At 41.3% G+C, this 20075-nt stretch overlaps 1 protein-coding gene across 1 annotated transcript; it reads left to right on the plus strand.

Annotated features, from left to right (window-relative positions):
- Positions 1-466: 466 nt before the first annotated feature.
- On the plus strand, positions 467-13486 carry CYB5A (cytochrome b5 type A). The gene is made up of 5 exons (XM_068671359.1): positions 467-679; positions 7669-7797; positions 9701-9730; positions 11522-11556; positions 12348-13486. Exons 1-5 carry the CDS (start codon positions 530-532, stop codon positions 12424-12426), a joined length of 423 nt encoding a protein of 140 aa, XP_068527460.1. The 5' UTR covers positions 467-529; the 3' UTR covers positions 12427-13486.
- The last annotated feature ends 6589 nt before the right edge of the window (positions 13487-20075 follow it).

The raw sequence follows: 20075 nt of genomic DNA on the forward strand, positions 1-20075 counted from the left end.
AAGATATTTTTATAATTTTTTTGTTTCACGCTTCTCTAGCTTGCAATAGGCAATACATTTATTTCATCTCCCTACTCTGTTTTGCCACCGCCCCGCACCCTTCCACACTGCTCCCCCTCAGCGCCACGGGGCGGCGCCGCCGCGCGGGGAGCAGCGCCGGGAGGGCAGCAAGATGGCGCCGCCTGAGGCGGGGCGCGCGAGGGGCCGGGGCGGGCACCCGCCGCTGCGACGCACGTGACCGACCGGGTCACGTGGCGCGGAGGGGACGGCTCCGCCCGCTCCCGGCGGCGGGGTAGGAGGAGCCTGTGAGCCCGCCCCGCGACCGCCTCGCTAAGCCCCGCCCCTCCCCGCGGCGTCCTCCAATCCTGGCGCGGCGTCCCGCCGCCCTGCTTGACAGACGTGCCTGTAGACCAATGAGCGGGCCGGGAGGGCGGGGCGGCGGGCGGGGCGGTGGCCGGGCTCTAGGCGTGCTGCGGGGCGCCCCGGGGGCCGTGTGCGCGGCGCCGAGGCTGGGAGGCGGCGGGCGGCCATGGGGGGCTCGGGGGAGGCCGGCAGCGGCGGCGAGGCGTGGCGGGGCCGCTACTACCGGCTGGAGGAGGTGCAGCGGCACAACACCAGCCAGAGCACCTGGATCATCCTGCACCACCGCATCTACGACGTCACCAAGTTCCTCGACGAGGTGGGCGACCGTTACGCGGCGACCGTTAAACGGCCGGCGGGGGGGGGGGGGGGTTTACCTCAGCTTTCTGAGGTAAACTCGGGCCCCTCCGAGTACCAAAAGCGCACTCTGTACGCTCAGAAACGTAACTCCTGAGCAAAGTGCTTTATCCGTGATGGTTTGAGTTTTCTCAGCCCCTTTCTCCCCACTCCGCAAAGATCTGGCACCCGATTTTAAAAAGTTCCTGCAGTTTTACATAAGCTTGTAGTGGCCCGGCACTGTGTGAGCCTCTGCTGTTGTGTGGCCCTGCCTCGCTTTTCATGACTGTAAGCGCTTGAACTTTAAAGTGGGGTGTTCTGCAAATACGAATTTGACAAGACAACTCCTAAGCGGTGTGCCAGTGCACTTGGGTCGTGAACTGCATGTATCAATTCTTCCTGAACTGGTTTTCATCTGGCCGTAGCCCTGGTCTGGTTCATTACCTAGGTATGGAAATGTTTACTTACACAGGCAAGGCTAATTTAACTCCAGAAGCCTTGGGGAAGAAAAATTTTCATGGAGTCTCAGAAACAGAGCTGTTCTTGGAGACTAGGTGGGTTTTGGTTGGTACACAGTTCTGTGAGGTCTTCCTCATTTAAAAGAGAAACAAAACAGAAAAACGTTTGACAAAAAAAATCCAAGAACTAACAAGCTTATAATTTAAGTAGCTGCACAGTCAGGCAGACAGCCCCTTCGTTCAGAACACATGTGAAATTGATAAGTATTAGTTTCAAGTTATGCAAGGAAGACTTGCTTTCAGCCCTCAGGATAACTTGGCAAATTCACTATCAAACCAAAAGAATTCAGTTTGTAAGCAGTTAAGTAGTTTTTTTTTTTTTTTTTCTTGGACAGCTGCAGGATGTCTGATGCACTGTGGTATACCGGCTCAGGCTTTAGCCTCACGGTAAACAGTTTTTGCTGTGATATGGCTGGCTTTGGAACTGAACTTCCTGGTTGATATGCTAAGATAATAAAGGAGTGAGATCAGATTGCTTTGTTGAAAATGACTATCTAAGTGCAGCTGCGCTTAGGGAAAGTTCTTGAATATCCTAGTGTGCATTGTGTTGATTTTTTTTTTGAGGGTAGAACCCTTGGATTAAAACATTTCATAGGGTACTTTGGGTTTTGCCTTTTTCGAATGCTTTTGATAGGTGGTTAACTTACAAAGTGATGGACTAATTCATTCTGGTCTGTCAGGCACTTTGAGGGATTTACACATGACAGATAAGGAGAAATTGAAGCGAGCCACTTGCTGGTGCATTCTGGACTATGATAAACACTGCTCGGGGAAGCAGGGATTACATGAGCAGTTTCTATAGCATTACTAGTCAAATTCGGCTTTACCTATTGGTTTTCCTTGCAGGAAGTAGAAAAGCTTAAAATATTTCAAGAATTAGTTATAGGCTATTAAAGTAAGTCTATTAGTCTTTCAGAGAGAGCACTGTTAATGCATCGATTCAATCCTCTTCCCTACTAAGAAACATCAAAGCGTATCAGTTTAGTGGGGAGTGAAGAACTGGGAACAGAAGCTGACTTTACCAGTTCCAATTCTTAGTTCAACAAAAAAATCTCTCCAACTATTGCATTAACCTTTGGAATTATTTTCTTTCTGCTTATGAATTTGAGAACTTTACAGTGCCTCACTGTTATGGATACACTGGATGTTCTCTTGCTTGACAAGTGAATGTATGCTGTTGCCTTTCGCTTCATTACAGTACTTAAAGGCTGTGTTTTCTCTGTACAGCTGCTGTCTCTGCATAAAGCTCGCAGATGTTTAGTGAAACTTTTTCTGGGGTGTGGGGAACCGTCAGCCTTTGCCAACACTTGGTTGAAATTAGTAAGTGGACTGGGAGCAGTGTGTGCGCACTGGGAGTGGTAGGGCTGTGTGGAGGCATCACACAGGGTCACCACGTTGGCTTGGTTTCCTAAGGCCAAGGCTTAAAAATAAAAAGATCCTTTGAAATAGGGATGAAGTGCTGGAGAAAAAAAGGATTATGTGCGTTGGCACCTTATCTTAGAGATTACTGAAGACTCCAGTAACTGTTTTTTTCCTCAAAAAGTAGGATCTCTCAAACTATAATGTGAATATATATCTCTGAATATTCTTCAATTACACATGTTTAACCCCTAAAAGAGGAAATATGGAGACCTCAGCTTTTAGGGTGTGCTATCTGAATGTTCTTGACGTGAAAGAATATTCTTGGGGCTGGGAACTCGTATATCTTTTTTTTTTCCATCGAAAAGCTGTTGGACCTGTATTACAGAAAACTTGAGAAACCTTTTCATAGTTCAGGCCCTACATCCATTAAGGAAAAACAGCTGTGAGAAGTGAATGCATACTGACAGCAGGATCTTATGGCTATATCTGTCTGTATTGGAGATAATTCCATATGTGTGTGATCAGAAATGTCAAGTAACAGAGTAAGTACGGTGGTATTGCTTGATAGTATTTTTCTGTAGTTTAAGAAAGCAATTCCACTGTTCAGGAGTGACTGTTTGACATCGATCTCAGGAGTTAAATGAGTGATTGGGCTTATTTAAAATGGGAATGAAATGATCAGTACCCTGATCTCTGCTTCCTGTTGTGGTGAGGGTCTTCCCAATTCCTTTGCTGAGATTGTGGTTGGATTCCTAAAGCTAGGCAGAGAAGCCAACACCTCAGCCTCTGAGAAATGCTGTGTTCTGGAAACTAACTAGATACATATTTAATATTCATCTAATATAGTCCTTTTGGTGGTCTCAAAGCTTGCTTTGGATGTACAGTTTATATTGTGAAAATATGAATGGACAATGTCTTTTTTTCATAATCTGTAAGCTTGTGCTTTTACAGCACTGTTTCCAAACAGCATGGACAGCTCTTACAAAACTTCTTTTGGAGTGCTGATCGAATAAAATGCAGAAAAACTAATACTGTTTCACTGCATCCTAGTGAAAACTGGTCTCCCCACCATGTGGAGATGAATTACGTTCATGTGATGTTGTGGAGGAGCAGTATAAGTTAATGAATAGTTTACATCAAAGGGTGCCAATAGTGACACATTCTTAAGTCTGCCAAAATACTGCGTGAGTTTTTACTGCAGAACCTTGCAGTCTAAAGATAAAAACTGGTGCTATCACTTCCTAAAGCTGTGGTGAAGCTTGCAGGAGGACTTGAAAATGCTTTGGAAAATAGCAGTTCTAAGTGTTCTTTGCAAAACACACACTGCAAGCTGTAATCGGTTTTTAAGTGGGAAAATGGGCACTCAGCTATTGAGCATTTCTCTTGCACTTCGGCTAAAACCCTAATGATGGTTTTCAAAACTGCGAACTCATAAGGAGAAGTACTCTCCTGTGCTCCTTAAATTTTATAAGTGCAGAATTTCTGTCCTGGAACTTGAATGGCTTACAGAAATAATCTGGAGGACTACATGAAAGTGGCTTTAAAGCAAACAAGTGTTAGTCTTTTTTACACAATAAAGCTAAAGTTTGCAGGGCGCCTCTAGTTCTGTCTCTGCTCCTTTCTGTTTTCAGTAGAGTGCACAACTTGAATTCCTGAGGTTGCCACTGGTGGAGGCCTTCAGTTATCTCCCCCGGGACTTGAATTGGATCCAAGACTTGATTCCCCCAGTTTGGGGGGGAAGAAAGGGTGATAAGAGTTGTGAATTCAGGTAGTTACAATTTAATAGTCTTGAACTATGACACTGAGAAAGTTGCATGACTGTAGCAAGAGTGAGATCTGATAGGTGTTCAGAATGAAGTAATTAGACTCTTGACCCAGATGATAACAGTGAATTTAACTGCTTAGTTGCTTCATCTAAATCTGCTTAACGTGCTGCTGTTAGGAGTTAGCCTGTGCTAGGTACTTTTGCTGGCTTTGTGCAGACTTCTGTTCCACGTCTAACTTAGATACGCTGTATTGGGACTGTCCTAGGAATTGACTAGTGAAAGCTTTTTCATTTCCCTCGAACCACAATTTTACCTGCAAAAATACTTGTTATTTATATCACAGCATTTCAGTTTAGGAGTCATTATTGGTACAGTGTAGGCCTACAGTTCAGGGGCTAGCAGGAGGCTTTTTATGAAAATGGAAATTCTGGTAGCAAGCTTTGTCATACAAAGCATGAACAAAGGTTTTGCGTAGACAAACTTTGAGAGACTCATTGAACCACAGAAAATGCCAAGCTTTTGATACAAAAGTAATTTCTTGGCGTTTGTAAGGCTTTTCAGTTACACCCTTTCATTGGGGAAGGCCAACTCTTCAGTAATTGCATGTTCTGCGTGCTGGTTATTTGCACAGAGGTTGTAAATTTGCGTTTTTAAAGCAGACATTTTCAAAAAGAAATGCATGAAGTTTCGAAATACTTTTAAGTATGTCTAGTAGGTTATTAAGGGTATCTTCTGCTAGTTGGCTTAAGTTGGAAACGCTGTGCGTTTATCTTTGCCGTAGTCTTGCTGACACAAGAGGAAAAATTAACATCTATCCAGCTATGGTGGCAGAGGTCAGGATGAGTTTCACCCCTTCAGCTGACACGTGTGATGAGTTGGTCATGGCCATACTTCCTCTGTGGTAACACTCTCTGCAAAACCGTGGCGTTGGAGGGATCAGCTGCTGGTCAGACTGAAAACAAAACCTCCAGAGAAAAGCTGAAGTGCCTCAGTGAGGCTGCTCCTGTAGCTATGTGGTTGCTTTGCAGCAGCACACGGGAAGGATTTGGGAACACAGTGGATGGCCATGCTGTGGTCAGCAGCCTCCAGGTAGTCTGTTAGCGTACCCAAATGGCTGTAACGTAGATGCAGTCATACTGCTAGGGATCCTCTTGTCTTACAGCTTGCTGCAGTAACTGATGTTTTATTGACTTGTGCGAGCAGGTCTTGGGTTCACCCTATGCATGAATGTGAACATACGTGCCGTTAGTGCTTTATGGGTAGTGTCACGTTGGTTCCTTTTGCTGGGTGTTGATGTCTTATTAGATAAGCGTGTTTTTTCCAAGGAGTTCTGCCTTCTGCTCAAGATGTTGCATATATTTCATACTTTCAATGTGGTATTTCACAGTTTATACAGCATGACTCATGCCTCTGGGAATAGGTTATTTTGGGGAGCACAGTACTTCAGCATGGTATAAAAAACATGGAGTAAGTTTTATGGAGACTTAGTTACGACAGTATCTGTGAGCCTGTTAGATCCAAGTTCAGCTTCCTAAGTGTACTCTGGATTTCAAGGCACTGAACTCGAATGATCTCTCAACGTCTGCCTAGTCCTTTCCCTGAATACTTATCAGAAAGGATTCAAGGGCAGGATTTGATGAGCATGTCATGTTTGCAGGCCTGTTTGCATAATCTTTACTCTACATGTACTCTTAACTAATTTTTTTTTTTGCTCAGCTGTTATGCCTAATCTCTGTATCGATTGCTTAATCTTGCTTTTGCTTAGTCATGGTAGGCATCCCTTGCGCTTCTAGCTGTGATGTTTTGGCTTTTTTTTTTTTTTTAAGGAACTTTCTCAATCTTTAAAAATAATCTTTGCAAAGGCACAAGTTTAACTCATGTTTTAGAGTTCTGGCACAGCTGGAAACCAGTAGTCATACTGTCTTCCTAATCTGTATGAACAAATCTTACTTTTTTTTTCCCAATTAGAAGAAATGGATTGATAGGAGGTTAATATGGTAGATCTGAATGCAAATGCAAACTTGAATTCTTTGGGCTGGTAGAAATGTTTAAGCCATTTCTTTCATCTCCTTTGTAAATGTGGCTTTTCTGTACAGTTATATGCTAGGCATGGCTCTAAATAACAGAAGTTTTGCCTCTTTTCATCACTTTAGATTCTGCAGTCAAGGGTGTTAAAAATGAAATAAGGCTTTGGAGACTTAATTTTCCATTCCTTTGTGAGGCATTAGTATTTATTATATGGTTGCCTTAATCCAAGGCAGTACTTAAACAGTCTCAAATTGCTCATCTAACAACTCCTGTTTGTATAGAACAGTTTCATAGTTTTCCACGTGCAAGTTGAGTGGTGAATTTTTTGGTTACTTACCTAACAACAGAGTAACTGCAGTGAGTCTTCTCAACCTCAAGTAACCAGAAGATGCACTGTAACTTGGTGTTTATATATGGGGCTATTTAATGGACAGAAATGTGGAACTGCTTGCAATCCCAAAAGTGTATCCCGGGGAAGAATAGAAGTCAATGGATAGCAGGTATTTGGTTAAGGGAATGGTGGTGGGTCGAGACATCAAGAAGTACAGGGGAGTGACTTCTCTCCATCTCAGGGGTTTTACCAACAGTGTGGTTTGGGGATTCCGTGGTCTGCTAAAACAAAATTGCTATTGTAGTGTCTTGCATGAGCTTTCAGTGGTGCTGAAGCAGCTCCAAAGTATCTGGCTTACTAGATACTAGGCAATAATTTCTTTTGGAAAGGATTCCTAGAGGTTATCTGGTCCTGCCCCAGCTTGAGCTGTGATTAACTAGGTCAGGTTCCTCCTAGCCTTGGCTAGGCAGGCTGAAAGGATGGAGGTTGTCCAGGGAACATGCACAACTTGCTCAAATGTTTGATTACTTTTGTTGTGAATATCTCTTTTTGTTATACCTACCTGGAATGTTCCTTTCTGCAACTTACACCGTTTGGCTTTTATCCTTCTGCTGTATAAAGCACTGTTTGGGTAAAAATGTTTCCTGTTGAAATATGAGCACAGTGTAACTTCAGATACTAGTTTGGCTGCTAAAACACTGATACCAGTAATGTTTTAAATCCATCCTTAGCTGCTGGGGATCCTTAGCCTGTTACTGATCTCTCACTGGAGTGGAGGCCTAGCTTCTTTGGTTTTGGCTTCTGAGATTGAACAGAGCTCTCTAGTTATTGAGAGAGGTTTACAGTTGCTTTAGACAAGTCTAGTGACTCTTTTTTGCAAGGACTTCTAGAAATGTGGAAATGAACTTCTGTTTTCAGAATGTGGAATGGTTTTTAATAACAAATACACGTTGATTAAAAATTGCAGCACCCCGGTGGTGAAGAGGTCCTCAGGGAGCAAGCGGGGGGAGATGCTACTGAGAACTTTGAAGATGTTGGCCACTCCACAGATGCAAGGACGATGTCCGAATCATTTATTATTGGGGAGCTACATCCGGTGAGTATGCAAGTGTACCAGTATGTAATGTCTACTATAGTGTCTTTGTGTCTAGTTATTTCTCTGATAATTTTCTTCAAGATAAAGAGAGCTGCTGTTTGGGTTGGATGCCAGCTCTGCAGACATTTGTGGATAGACTTGTTTTTGAGACTGTTTCCCTAGTGCAAAGTGATTTGACTAGTATAATGTGAGGATGGTTATGTGTAAAACTTTCCTTCTTTGGAATATTTTACAGCTTAGTTCTTGAGTAAACTGAATGTGGAATTATGCTGTTCTTGCTGTACCATGTGAGCTTTATAAGACTCTATAATCCCTGAAGGTGGAATGTTGGAATATCTAGGCCTCTTCTTAAGTCAACGTGTAAAGTGATTACTCAGCAACTTTCATGCTTTCATTGCTGTACATGTATATGCCAGGCTTCCATCTTGATCTACAAGAACAGTCTGGATCTTCATGTGTATATTTGGAAGATTGCTGCTGCAGAACTGTAGAATGGATAATGTTAGAAGGGACCATCTTGTGGTCACCTGCTCCAACCCCCTGCTCCAGCAGGGACACCCAGAGCAGGCTGCCCAGGGCTACGTCCGGGCAGCTTTTGGAGGTCTCTGAGGAGGAGAGCGCACAGCCTCTATGGGCAGCCTGTGCCAGTGCTCGGTCACCTGCCACAGTAAACAAGTGTTTCCTGATGTTCAGATGGAAAGGTGCAAACAATCTAATTTGATGCTTTGTTTATCTTTCCTTTCTTTGGCTCCCCTCGTTTTGTGCTGTATTACCAACTTGTTTGCCAGGCTTATGATGTGTTCCCACTGTCACTGACATTTCCATCTGTCACTTCCTCTTTTTCCTGTAATCTCCATATCTCCTGTACTTTTATCAAGCACCTGTTTGCTGCCTCAGTCTTTGTAGTTTGTAGGTATAGAGCTGCTGTAGTGGCTATGGCTGCCTTCAGATCTGCCTCTTCTAAGCTCTCCTGCATGCTGGTAGTTGAAATCCGTTTGTTGGAAGACCCAGGCAGCTAGTGTGCAGAGACTGCCTGCCATCCCTGCCTCTTCTCTTGTCCTCAGCTGTCTGTCTTGTCTGTTTTGTCTTTCATTTGAGGTGAATATCACTGCCTTTTTCAACTTCAAACATTCTGTCTTGAGAATTGCATTTAAGAGTAAGAGTCCTGATCCTCTTCCTGTCTTAGGTCCTTTCCTGGTGAATATTGCTAGTGTAGCCTCTGCTAGCATGAAGTAATTCAGGTCTGGTGCATACTTGTAATGCCCCAGATTTATCTATTTTAGGCAGCAGCTGATAACAGTAAAGTTGTTCATAACCTGCCACCAGTCTAGTTCATCCTTGTTTGATAAATGCCTGTTTTTATTGAATATGAAACATGCAGTTTGATAGTTGTGATAAATAAAACACTGTCAAGAAGATATACTGTTTCTTTTTGAAATGAATGTGACTATCCCAAGTAAAGCTTCATGGGTTTCTGAGACATCCATAGAATCTGGGATGTTTGTGTTGGATGTTAGACCAAAGCTAGTTAGATAATTTTGTTTTATAAATATGAGTAGACTAGGTAGAAGTAAGCTAGTACCACTGTAATCCATGTGTAAGCTAAAGAGACGTGTACTGTTGAGAGACAAAAGAAATGTAAAAACATGTGCACAAAAAAAAAAGTTTAAGACTCAAGTTTCACTTCTTTATTGTGTCCTGGGAAGTATTACTCAAGGCAGTGATCTTGCTTATGGTAGCTCAACAACACATACTGATACCTCTTTTATAAGTCTGTTTCCTAGGGAAAAATAGGTACATGCTAACAGAAAGAATCGTGAACTGAATTGAATTATTCCTTGACTTTTTTCATGTTTTGGGTGTTTATTTAAAACTCATTTTTTCTCTCCTTATTTTCATGCAGGATGATAGAGCGAAACTTCAGAAACCAACAGTAAGTATTGTTTCTTAAAGTGTCATATTATTTCTTTTGGGCATTGTAGATGGTGTATCTCTGGGTAAACGACATACTCAAATGCAAAAATAAGTCAGGTTATTTAAGTGTAGTGTTTCAGATCATAAATCTCTTAAGTCCGTTGATCTGTCATCATAACTAATTGAACTAGTGTACTAGGAAAATTAACAAATCCAGTGGTGACTGGAATTTAGAGCTTCTTCCCACCAATAAAAACATCTGTCATTCAGACTTCTTTTGAAATCTAGGATAACTTACACTTAAGCTGTAAGAGCAACAACTGTAAGTGCAACTGAGAAACAGATTGCCTAGTGCAAGTTGTAGTAATACCACCTCTTACTATAGGAAACTCACAGAATCTTAGTGAATTGAAATACAGGTTGTAGTTTGGCCTAAGCACAGTCAGTTGGAGTTAAGAGATCCAAATGACATCTTACTACCCTCCTGTTTGGCTTATTCCCTCATTTTAGTGCTGGTGGTCATGGTTATCTACACTAATGTGTGCTTTCCAGCTTCTCTCCGGAAACACAGAACACTTTGCTCTAGCAGGATGTGTGGGCATAGCTGATAAGACAGCTTCACGTAGAACTGCCCTCTGGATGTGTGACAAACCTATGCCCTGGCCCTCTAGGAACCTTCAGCAGGCCTTGTGCTTGTGTTTTTAATCTTTGCACAGTTTAAAGTGCCATCAGTGGTACTTTCCTGTGTCATAATGTTTGAAAAACATATTTTTGGTGAATTTATTAATATTTTAATAATATTTTGGTATTTTGGCTTGTATTCTTCCTGCTGTCTTAGTGTTGGGGGAAACCATTCCCTAGCCCTGAATGTGGCAAGTCTGTTGTGGAAGGTGCTAGCCCTAACGGTGTGATCATGAGCCACTCCACATGGCTTGTCTTTGTGGTTAGTTCTTCGGGGAGGTGTTCACAAAAACGATATGGATGTAATTACTGAGCTGTGTTATTTTAAAATGTCATTTGTTGTGCATCACCCTATGATAATTTGGGCTTTTGAAAATGTAGCCTGTTTAAACCTATGCAGGATCCCTGTGTGGGATCTTACTCATTCTTTGCCTTGGTATCAGAATATTTATAGCTCAGTCAGTTCATTTTTCAGTGATGGATCTTGTACTACTAAAGTACACTTTTTTTCAGTGCTTGGATCTTTTAAAAGCAATTAGGGCCACGTGCAATTAGTAATACTCAAATGATTAAGTCTTCATATAAACTGCATAAATACACAACTAGGATTTGGTCTTGTAGTGGTTCTTTTTCTATGGAAATGGAACAAGAAATACAAGTCAGAATCAAAAGTTGGAATAATTTGACAGCAGTTTTTAAGCAATCTGAAACACCACACTGACAAGCTGAGTTTAATAAGCCTTGTGTGGATGTAAATCAGCACCTTGCTTCCCTGTAAGAAATTCTCATGTATTCGTTTGGAGTCTCTTTGATGGGATTTTAGACAAGCAACTTTGTCTTTTAGGCAACTACAGCTTTTCAAAATGTATCCTGAGGTTGACGTTAACTTCATGGAAAACTTGCAGTGAAGTTTTTTATTTTGGGAAATCACTTCCGATGCAGTGCTGACTGCAGAAACTGCTGCTATCTGGCTTATAATACGATAGTTCTGTTACAGCATATCCGATAAAATGTTTTCCAAAGGCAATGCACAGAGTTGTTTTCAAAATTAGTTCCCCTTAATTTTTGAGAAGTTGAATGACAATTAGTATGAAACCTGATGTAAATATCTTTTTGTTTTCCTTTCCAGGAACCTCTTATAACCACTGTGCAGTCTAATTCCAGGTACAGTATGACATCTGGTATCAAACCCAAAGCTCCCCATGATAATGTTTCTGAAGCTCAGAAAGCTGAATAGCATCTATTTACAGGAAGCATAGATGTCAAAGGATACAGCACAACCATTTTTGTTCTGTGTAAAGTCCAGTTTGGCATCTATGTACCATTTTACAAGCATGTTAATGTAATATCTAAATTTTTTGCTCATTGATGTGTGTCAGTCTCTATCGAATTGTTTGTGCTGTACAAGCTTTCATTTCTGACGGCTAGTAGATTAGTAGAAGACACTTGGTTCCACTGCTGACTACTGACATGGATTCACTCACTTTTAAAATTTGCTACAATTAAAGGAAAAATCTGTCATTATGGGGTGATGTGGAGGATATGTTCAAAATTGCCGAAATAACTTTGTAAAGTTATATCCTGCTGCCTGTTGCTGAAACCTCTGAGCACCATTCCGTAGTCCTTTGAGTGGGGAGCTTGGGTACTTGAAAGTGTCATGTGCAATGTCTTAAATGGCTTCTGAATGAATTATATTCTGGGCAGCATGCCATGATTTTAAGCATGTCTAGAGTCTTACTCTTCTAGTAAACAAACTTGTAAGCTCTCTTGTGAAGTCTGAACAGGACAAGCTTTTTTACTTGGCTGGAGCATTACTTGGCCAGTCCAGGTGTCCTGCTCTTGCCCTAACATTGAAAGATATGTTGGGAGGGAAGGACTTTAACCAGCGTTTTTTTTTTTTAACTTGGTGGTTGGTTGTCACTTCTTAAACTGCTGTTTCAAAAACTTCTTTCTAGTTCATGGTCCAACTGGGTGATCCCGGCAATAGCAGCAATTATTGTGGCCCTGATGTATCGTTCCTACATGTCGGAGTAAGCGCCTTACCAAGAACTAATGCAAGAAGAGACTGATCGGGGAGAAAATACAAGCAATCCTAACCCAGTGTTTCCTGACGAAAGCCTGGTGTCTGAAGACAAATTCAACTTTTTCAGAAAACTGAACAGTTCTTCTCTGCTGTGCACTTTTCTTAATGTTGCCTTCTTATTTGCTGTACTGAAGTGATAAAAAGGCAGCATTTCTTTTTGTATAACAATTTATTCTCTAATGAATTATTTGATAACTGTATTAGTTTCTTTGTTAAAGTAGTTTTATATGTAACACCTTGATTCTGGTTATTTCTTCTTAACCTGTAATGGGGTCTGTAGACTTCCTTTGCATATCAGTTTTGCAGCTTTAAATTACTACCAAAACTTTGTACATGCATTTGTCCATGAACACTACTTAACTCAAAAATCATGTTGTCTTCTAAGTAAATTTGAAATGCTAATTTAAAGAAGCATAATGGGGAAAAGCTCAGTAGAGTAATGAGTATGTAAGGGCCTGTACATGGTTGGGCCCTATGTAATGAGATAATAGACTACAATTAGGTGATTCTTTCCTTCCCTCTTGACATCTGCTCTTACAGTTGTAGATATTCCTACTGGCAAACTGTTCTGTTTGGCTGCCACTGGAAAATTCAGACCAAATATGAAACCCACTGTTTGTCCCAATAATGTTTGTCTCAGTTTTGTGAAAAGTAACTCTTCTGAGCAAAAAAATAAAAAAAAGGCAGAAAATAAGTGCTGCGTGTAATTCCACTACAGATAATGTAACTACTACTATGTAATACTGTTCCTGCCAAGCACTCAGGTGACTCTAGAATTTGTTCTGGAACTTTTAGACTTTTATGTAATCTTCAACTTTGTCGTCGTACATTGTGAAGGGAAAAAACTGATACGTGGAATCTGTTTCTGACTGTTCTGTTGTGTGCTCCTTGGTGCTTTACTACAGAGATGACCATTTTCTATGCTAAATACAAGATAACTGAAAGTCTGCATTTTGTGGTGAACATTTTGAGGCATATGTAAATGATCATGAATAAAAGTTTAATTGCTTACTCTTGCCTGGCTCATACTTTTAATTTCAGCCTTTTATGGAAGGCTTCAGAAGGGAGACTTTTGCATATTGGGACACTTTTCAGATGAGCCTTTTTGATAGTGAAAGCTGGATGCTTCCCTCATGCAGGAAAGTTATATTTAAGAGGTGGGACAGCATGCTGTGGAGCACTCAGTGCCAAGTAGCTGCTGTTAGCAGTGGCCCTGTAAGCTTTGCCTGTCTGACAGTGGCCAGGACTTGTAACGTCAGCACTGACCCTTGGCAGCACCAGGGAAGGTGCATTCAGTGTAAGCCCTGCATCAAGCCAAACCAAACTAAGAAGTGGTATGCTGTAAACAATAGGTCTTTAATAAATATATATTTTAGTAGGGAGAAGGGGGGAACTTCTGTGGCTTCAGGCAATAAACGCATTGCTACATATGCACAAGACAATGTGGTAGTCTTTTTTGTGGAATTCCTTTACTGTTAAAGCAGCCAAGGATATAATAAAACTTGGGTCCTTGCAGTAAACATCTCACACAGCTTCAATGGTGAAGGCATTTAGTATCTTACAACTTTGTTCTCTTCTGTCAGTCTTGATCTAGAAATATAGGGAGACACCCTTAGAGTACACCCCATCACCTTCTTTGCCTTAGAAATTTAACTTGCAGTATAGATGACAATATGACAATGGTTGGGATTCTGTCTGCTGCTAATTTCTTACACCATCCTGTTCTTGCCCTAGCTTTTCTTCTGAATGTAGTGTGGCTGAGCTAAAAGTTCAGGCTTTATCCACTTGTTACAGATGACCTTTAAAAAGGATGTATTAACTCTAAGTTGATATTTAGACGTGTAAACTGGGTTTGAAATACTGAAGTTTCTGTTAGTTTTTAAAATAACATTTAAGTTCGCGTGTTTGGGCCAGACAAAAACCAAAAAGCAAACACAAGCTTAACCTTTCAAATAATTTTGCAAGAATTTCCAAATGGGATAATTATGTTGGCATCCACAGATAGGGTAATGCAATCAAAGTGCATCCATAAAGCAAAAAGCAACATACTTGTTGTGAGAGATGTGTTGTTTTTTTTTTTGTTTTTTTTTTTTTTTCCTGTGTTATGCATGCTTTGGGAACTTTAATATGGTATAGCTCTGTTTGTGTCCCTTATATGCTGGTTGCTTACTGGGGCTGGATCACATCATGCAGTCCCCTGGAGTATCTTTTCAAGCTCAGTTCCATCTCAAAGCAGTCTAGCTGGCACGCTCAGAGAATTTCCGCAATGTGAACCAAAAATGCCATGAGTGGAGACAACAGGGAAACTGATCCGTGTTAAAAACCTACTGTAGATGCACACAGTGTGCTCCCTGTAGTTGGTCTGTTCATATTCCCCTCCATGGGTGCTGATGGAAGCTGTTCCTGAGAGGTGAGCATTACTGTTGCAGCTTTTTAAATGTGAAATGATAAAAAAGTATTAAATTTCCTTTTTATTACAGTAAGGCTAGACCTGCATTCCATAAGGGGTCATAGAGGAATTTTTATGAGACTTTAGCTTTTAATTGCTAATACATGTATGAGAGGAAAAAGAAAGATGGGTGTGGTGAGGAAAGAATTACTGTGCTATTAAGAAAAAGAAATAAAACATAAGTGAATTAAGGAGAGTCATTGTTTTCATAGTCTGACAGCAAAAAGAAAAGAAAGCAGAGACTGATTTATTCTCAGAACAAAGCCCTTTGTCCCAAAATCCCATCCAAGTTACTTGCTCTAATGACCTGGCAATTTCCTTTCCTACTAATTTTTGTTTGGAGAAGCTGGTTTTGGTGGTCGATGCTTTAAACCAGATGTCTTCCTACGTTGCTTACTTATACAACACCACTATTTACACAGCCTTTGTATCCTGAAGTAATTGCTTTGGGCCCTGCGTTTTTGACTTTAATTAGACCATCCTCTCTTATTCAAAAGAGTGCAGAGTGGCAAGTGGCTCCCTTCAGTGGAGACAGCATTGTCTTCCTCTTGGTTTGTGCAGAGTAAAGCCAGTATACTCATTCATTTGTTTCATCTGCTAAGATGGGGGAAAGAAACTGTCTCTTTTGCTCACCAGCTCTGGCACAGCAGTCTGATGCCTTTCTTTCTCTTGCACCCAGCGCTGTGCTGCAGTCAGGGGTTTGCAGAATGCCAGAGAGGGACTGGCCAGGGAGTAAAAGCTGGGCAAATGGAGCCTGAGCACAAATCTGTAAGTCAGTACGTCTCTCTGCAGAGGCAAAAAAGGAAGTCACTATTGTTTTTGTTTCCTGAATATTTGAGTGCTGGGGGTAAATGGGTGCTTATGAATTTTGTGGTCATGTTGACAAAACTGTTGCAATGTTTTCTGCAAGGCTTTGGCAGTGAAAATTGTCATCTGAAACTCGGTCAGAATGAATGAGCTGAACATAGAAAAGGATTTCAGAAATAGTACAGAAGAAACAAGGAGGGGGAGGGAGCTATACTGTCTCCTTCACTGTAATGACTGACTAGATCTGGTGTGAAGCTAGTAACTGGTACACCGCATATTTGAGTTTTACTTTCCTGATTTAGCTTTCCTTTTATGTTACATTGCATTCATTCTCCTGGTTAATTCATTATGTATTGAAATATTTCACCTAGTGAGTGATTTGGCTTGTAAGTGGGAGGTCAAACAAGCGCATGAATTGATGCTGGCACATTGCATCTTGGTTGAGGATTAATGCTGGATTTTCTCTTCTTTCTGAAAAGTAGTTAGACTTGTTCTTGATCTTCTGACATGCCAGAGTGTGCATAAAGCAATTCTTGAAGTTTTCTTTGCCAACTTTCTAAAACTGGGGACACGCAATGCAACTACTGGTATATCTTGGTGGCTGCCAACACAGAGCTCAGAATAGAATGGATTGCATTGTAGTCTCACATATAAGGAATAGATTTTGACTTCTGTCCTGTTTGGTATAATTCATAGAATCATGGAATCATTAAGGTTGGAAGAGACCTTCAAGATCATCTGGTCCAACCATCCCCCCACCACCAATGTCACCACCATGTCCCTAAGCACCACGTCCAGCCTTTCCTTGAACACCCCCAGGAACGGTGACTCCACCACCTCCCTGGGCAACCAGTCCCAGTGCCTGACTGCTCTTTCTCAGCAGAAATGTCTCCTAATTTTCAACCTGAACCTCCCCTGGCACAACTTGAGGCCATTCCCTCTAGTCCTATCACTAGTTATGTGTGAGAAGAGGCCAACCCCCAGCTCCCCACACCTTCCTTTCAGGTACGGAGCAATAAGGTCTCCCACAAAATGCCAGGAGCAGTTGATTCTGTCCACTGAGAGAAAAGTAGCACTGTCAGGCAAGAGGAGTTACACACAAGAAAACCTTAGGAAAGCGTTTTGGTGTCCCTGAGCAGAACACTGCAGAAATCCTGTGGATTCCCAGTGTCTATGAACAGTATCCAGTAGCACAGTTATTGCGGAAATCTCTCCTTTTATGTAAACTCTGGTGCTTGGATAAAGCTGAGTGACTGATCCCATTACAAGGTAAGAGTGCTCCACAGCAGCTCTGCAGTTCCGCCTACTTAGGTCCTGGATAAATGTGGCCTCGCATTGCTTGAAATTACAAGGTTACTGTCCATTAGCTGTGCGTAAATAACTGACTTTAAATAGAATATATTTTGGAAACTGCTTTGAGGGCTAGGAGAAGGTAGTTAGAGTGGAAAATGGTAAGCCAAAAAAGTGGAGTATTCCCCTTAACAACATTTCTGAAGCCAGTTGATGCTTTTAGCATCATTCATCATATATTAACAGGGCTTTCAGGGATGTCCTTAAGAGCATGATAGGTATGATTTGTATGTAGGTCCTGAGGGTTCACATGAAAAAAAGAGCTTAGCTTACAACACAGAAACCCACAGGTTGGTGGGCTGGTAACTGGAAGCAAGCAAAACTGGCCTGAATGGATTCACAACCTGTGTTTATTTGGATCTGTTTTCAGAGTAGGGTTGCAGTGAGTAACAGTCTCTAAGGCGTCTAAGGAGTACAAGCACTTCATAAATTATAAAAGGAATTTGGCATTTCAGCAGTCACAGTTTCTGGGTTTGGAATGGGAAAATCTTTTATCTTCAGGTGATTCTGTAGAATTACTTTTTGACCCTAATGAAGTAACAGAAATATTTGAGTAATACAAGTAATTATGTACTTCGTTGTCTTGGTGAGATCTGCTGTCAGACCTGAGGATATGGATGAAAAAATTACTAGAAAACAAGCTAGGGTGTGTAGATTTAAACCTAACTAGCTTCTTGGCAGCACCTGGGGGTGTGCTGCTCTTAGTCTTAGCTGCATATGCAAGATAATTTACTCCACCTTTGCTGAGGGATGTATGATTTTATGCTTGAGAAGCTCAGCATCTAGTGGATGCACAAGTCTGACCAACAAGGCTTGTCTGCCTCGAGGTCCCATGGCAGGCTGGTGACTCAGACCACATATAACAAGCACTTCAACAGGATCAGACTTCACAACTAATTGTACTTTTTCATACACTAAGTTGGTGTTGGCAAGTAAGTGTCAGTAGGTGAGACAGAGAGAACAGTCGCTGGAGAAAACAGAAATAGACTTTGAAGCAAGGACAATCAGCCAGGGCTTTCTTTCTGAGCTCTAACTGCTAAGCTGCAGAGGATCTTCCTCTCTTCTCTCTGCCATGAATCCAGCATTGTTTTTTCTCCCTCTGGAACAAACCACCTGAATATTTACCCTGGTTCTTGGACAAAGTGTTACAGCTTGAGCAAACTCTGACCTAGTTTAGTGTGAGCGTGGATGTGCCTGCACCGTTCCCGTAGGCGTGACTTGCTGGGTTGCAGGAGGCACAGGAATGCAGTTCCAGGCTTGTCGCAGGCTTCCAAGCGGGGACGTTTCAGTTCGTTCTTCAAATCAGCACGAGCTCATTATGAACCCCTTAAAAATAGATGACCTTCTTACTTCCAGCTGCTAATCTGAATTTAAAACAAACACACACAGGGTTAGCATTACTAACAAATCACTAAACTACATTATTCTTGTCCTTTAAAAATGCACATATTTTAAACTCATCATTGCAAGGACTATGCTCTGGGTACAAAACTCAGAATACAAGCAAACTGTGATCTTGCTTGGAGCTGACCAGCCCTAATAACTCTGCTAGAAAGGGTGTCAGTAACAGGGTTAGCAGGCAAGCTGATGAGTCTAAATTCCCTTTTAAATAGAAATCTCTATATGTCAGTGTTGGATTTTTCTTTTGTTTTGTAAACTACCAGAGCAATAAAAATCTGAAGTGTGGAATGGATTAAGACTACAGGCTTTGTCTTGAAATTGAGAACAAAATGAGTAACCAAGAAGTGTGAGTGTTGTGACAAACTGTGGGTGCGTGCTGTGCTTCGGAGTGTTATTTTAAAGTAAACACGGGGAGCATGCATGTCACTTGGCACAGCATTTCTCCTGGCACACTGCATTCTAGTTATTCTGTCCCTGGGGTAAATCTTCATGTAATAATCTCATTTTGAATCCACTCATACGATGCTGTTAAAAGAAGGTTAAATTTCCTTTCATGTTAGATTTAGGGGTCAACCCAGTTGATGCCGTAAATTACTGCAATGCCACAGTGCTCTGGAATAAGGATAGCCTTATTCCAGGAACATGTCTGCTTAGGCAAGCATATTTTTTAGTGATTTGTTTCATAGATCAGCTGTATGTAGATTCCAAATCCACTCAGCACATGGCAGAATTTCTTTCCTATAACAAAATAGTGATTATCTTAATCAGCATGTTGCAATATAAGCAATGTAAACAGAAAACACTATCACAAGTTTTACTGGCTTTCAAGTGGCGAAGACATTAATCAAAGATATCCCATATACACTGGCTATCATCTTCCTCCTGATTTCTCCATTTCATGAAGTAGTTTGAGTCTTACTAATACAACTAACGTGTGTAAGCTAGGGTGCAGGCACTTCATATCCCTGTCCTGATAACAAAAACTTCACAGGATACACTCAGGGACATCACGAGTTCAGATTTCTACCCTGAAAGGCAACTGAAATGCTCACTGACATTATTATATGGTATTTTTCAGACTGTAGTACTCCAAATACTGATGTTTACATCCAGAAGTTCCTCCAGTTTCTAAAAATATTGTACAATACCATGTCACTGAGCAGCTTAGAGGTTGTGTCATAGTAAAATAGAATTAGTGTAAGGGACTCATCAGAAGTCATTAAACTATTGGCATTAGAAAAGAATAATGCAAGTAAGTGCGAGATTAGCACGTCTCTTGCAACACAGTGCAAAGGCAGCTGCGCCCCTGAGGCACAATTGTGAAGGAGATGCAGTGCTTATTAGAAATACTTGAGCAGAGTAAACAGATTTACTGAGCTAAGGTAGAAAGGTCTTAAGGTTGCTTAATGCAAAAAAAAAAAAAAAAACACGAATGGACTATTGACCCGTGCTGTTGAAAGGACCTACATAATCCTCCTAATTGTTTATCTAGCTGCACATATATAGATGTATGTTAATAATTGAAGCGGGGAAAGCTGTCATAAAAAAAAAAAAAAAAAAAAAAAAAAAACAACAATTCTCGAGCTAATCTGC

The sequence above is a fragment of the Anas acuta genome, chromosome 2 (assembly GCF_963932015.1).
Source record: "Anas acuta chromosome 2, bAnaAcu1.1, whole genome shotgun sequence".
Lineage (NCBI taxonomy): Eukaryota > Metazoa > Chordata > Aves > Anseriformes > Anatidae > Anas > Anas acuta.

Excerpts from the sequence above, each read along its gene's own strand:
- CYB5A (XM_068671359.1), top strand. The coding sequence starts at position 530 with ATGGGGGGCTCGGGGGAGGCCGGCAGCGGCGGCGAGGCGTGGCGGGGC. Across the intron at positions 680-7,668 it reads TCACCAAGTTCCTCGACGAG|CACCCCGGTGGTGAAGAGGT; the intron begins GTGGGCGACCGT and ends TAAAAATTGCAG. Across the intron at positions 7,798-9,700 it reads TTATTGGGGAGCTACATCCG|GATGATAGAGCGAAACTTCA; the intron begins GTGAGTATGCAA and ends ATTTTCATGCAG.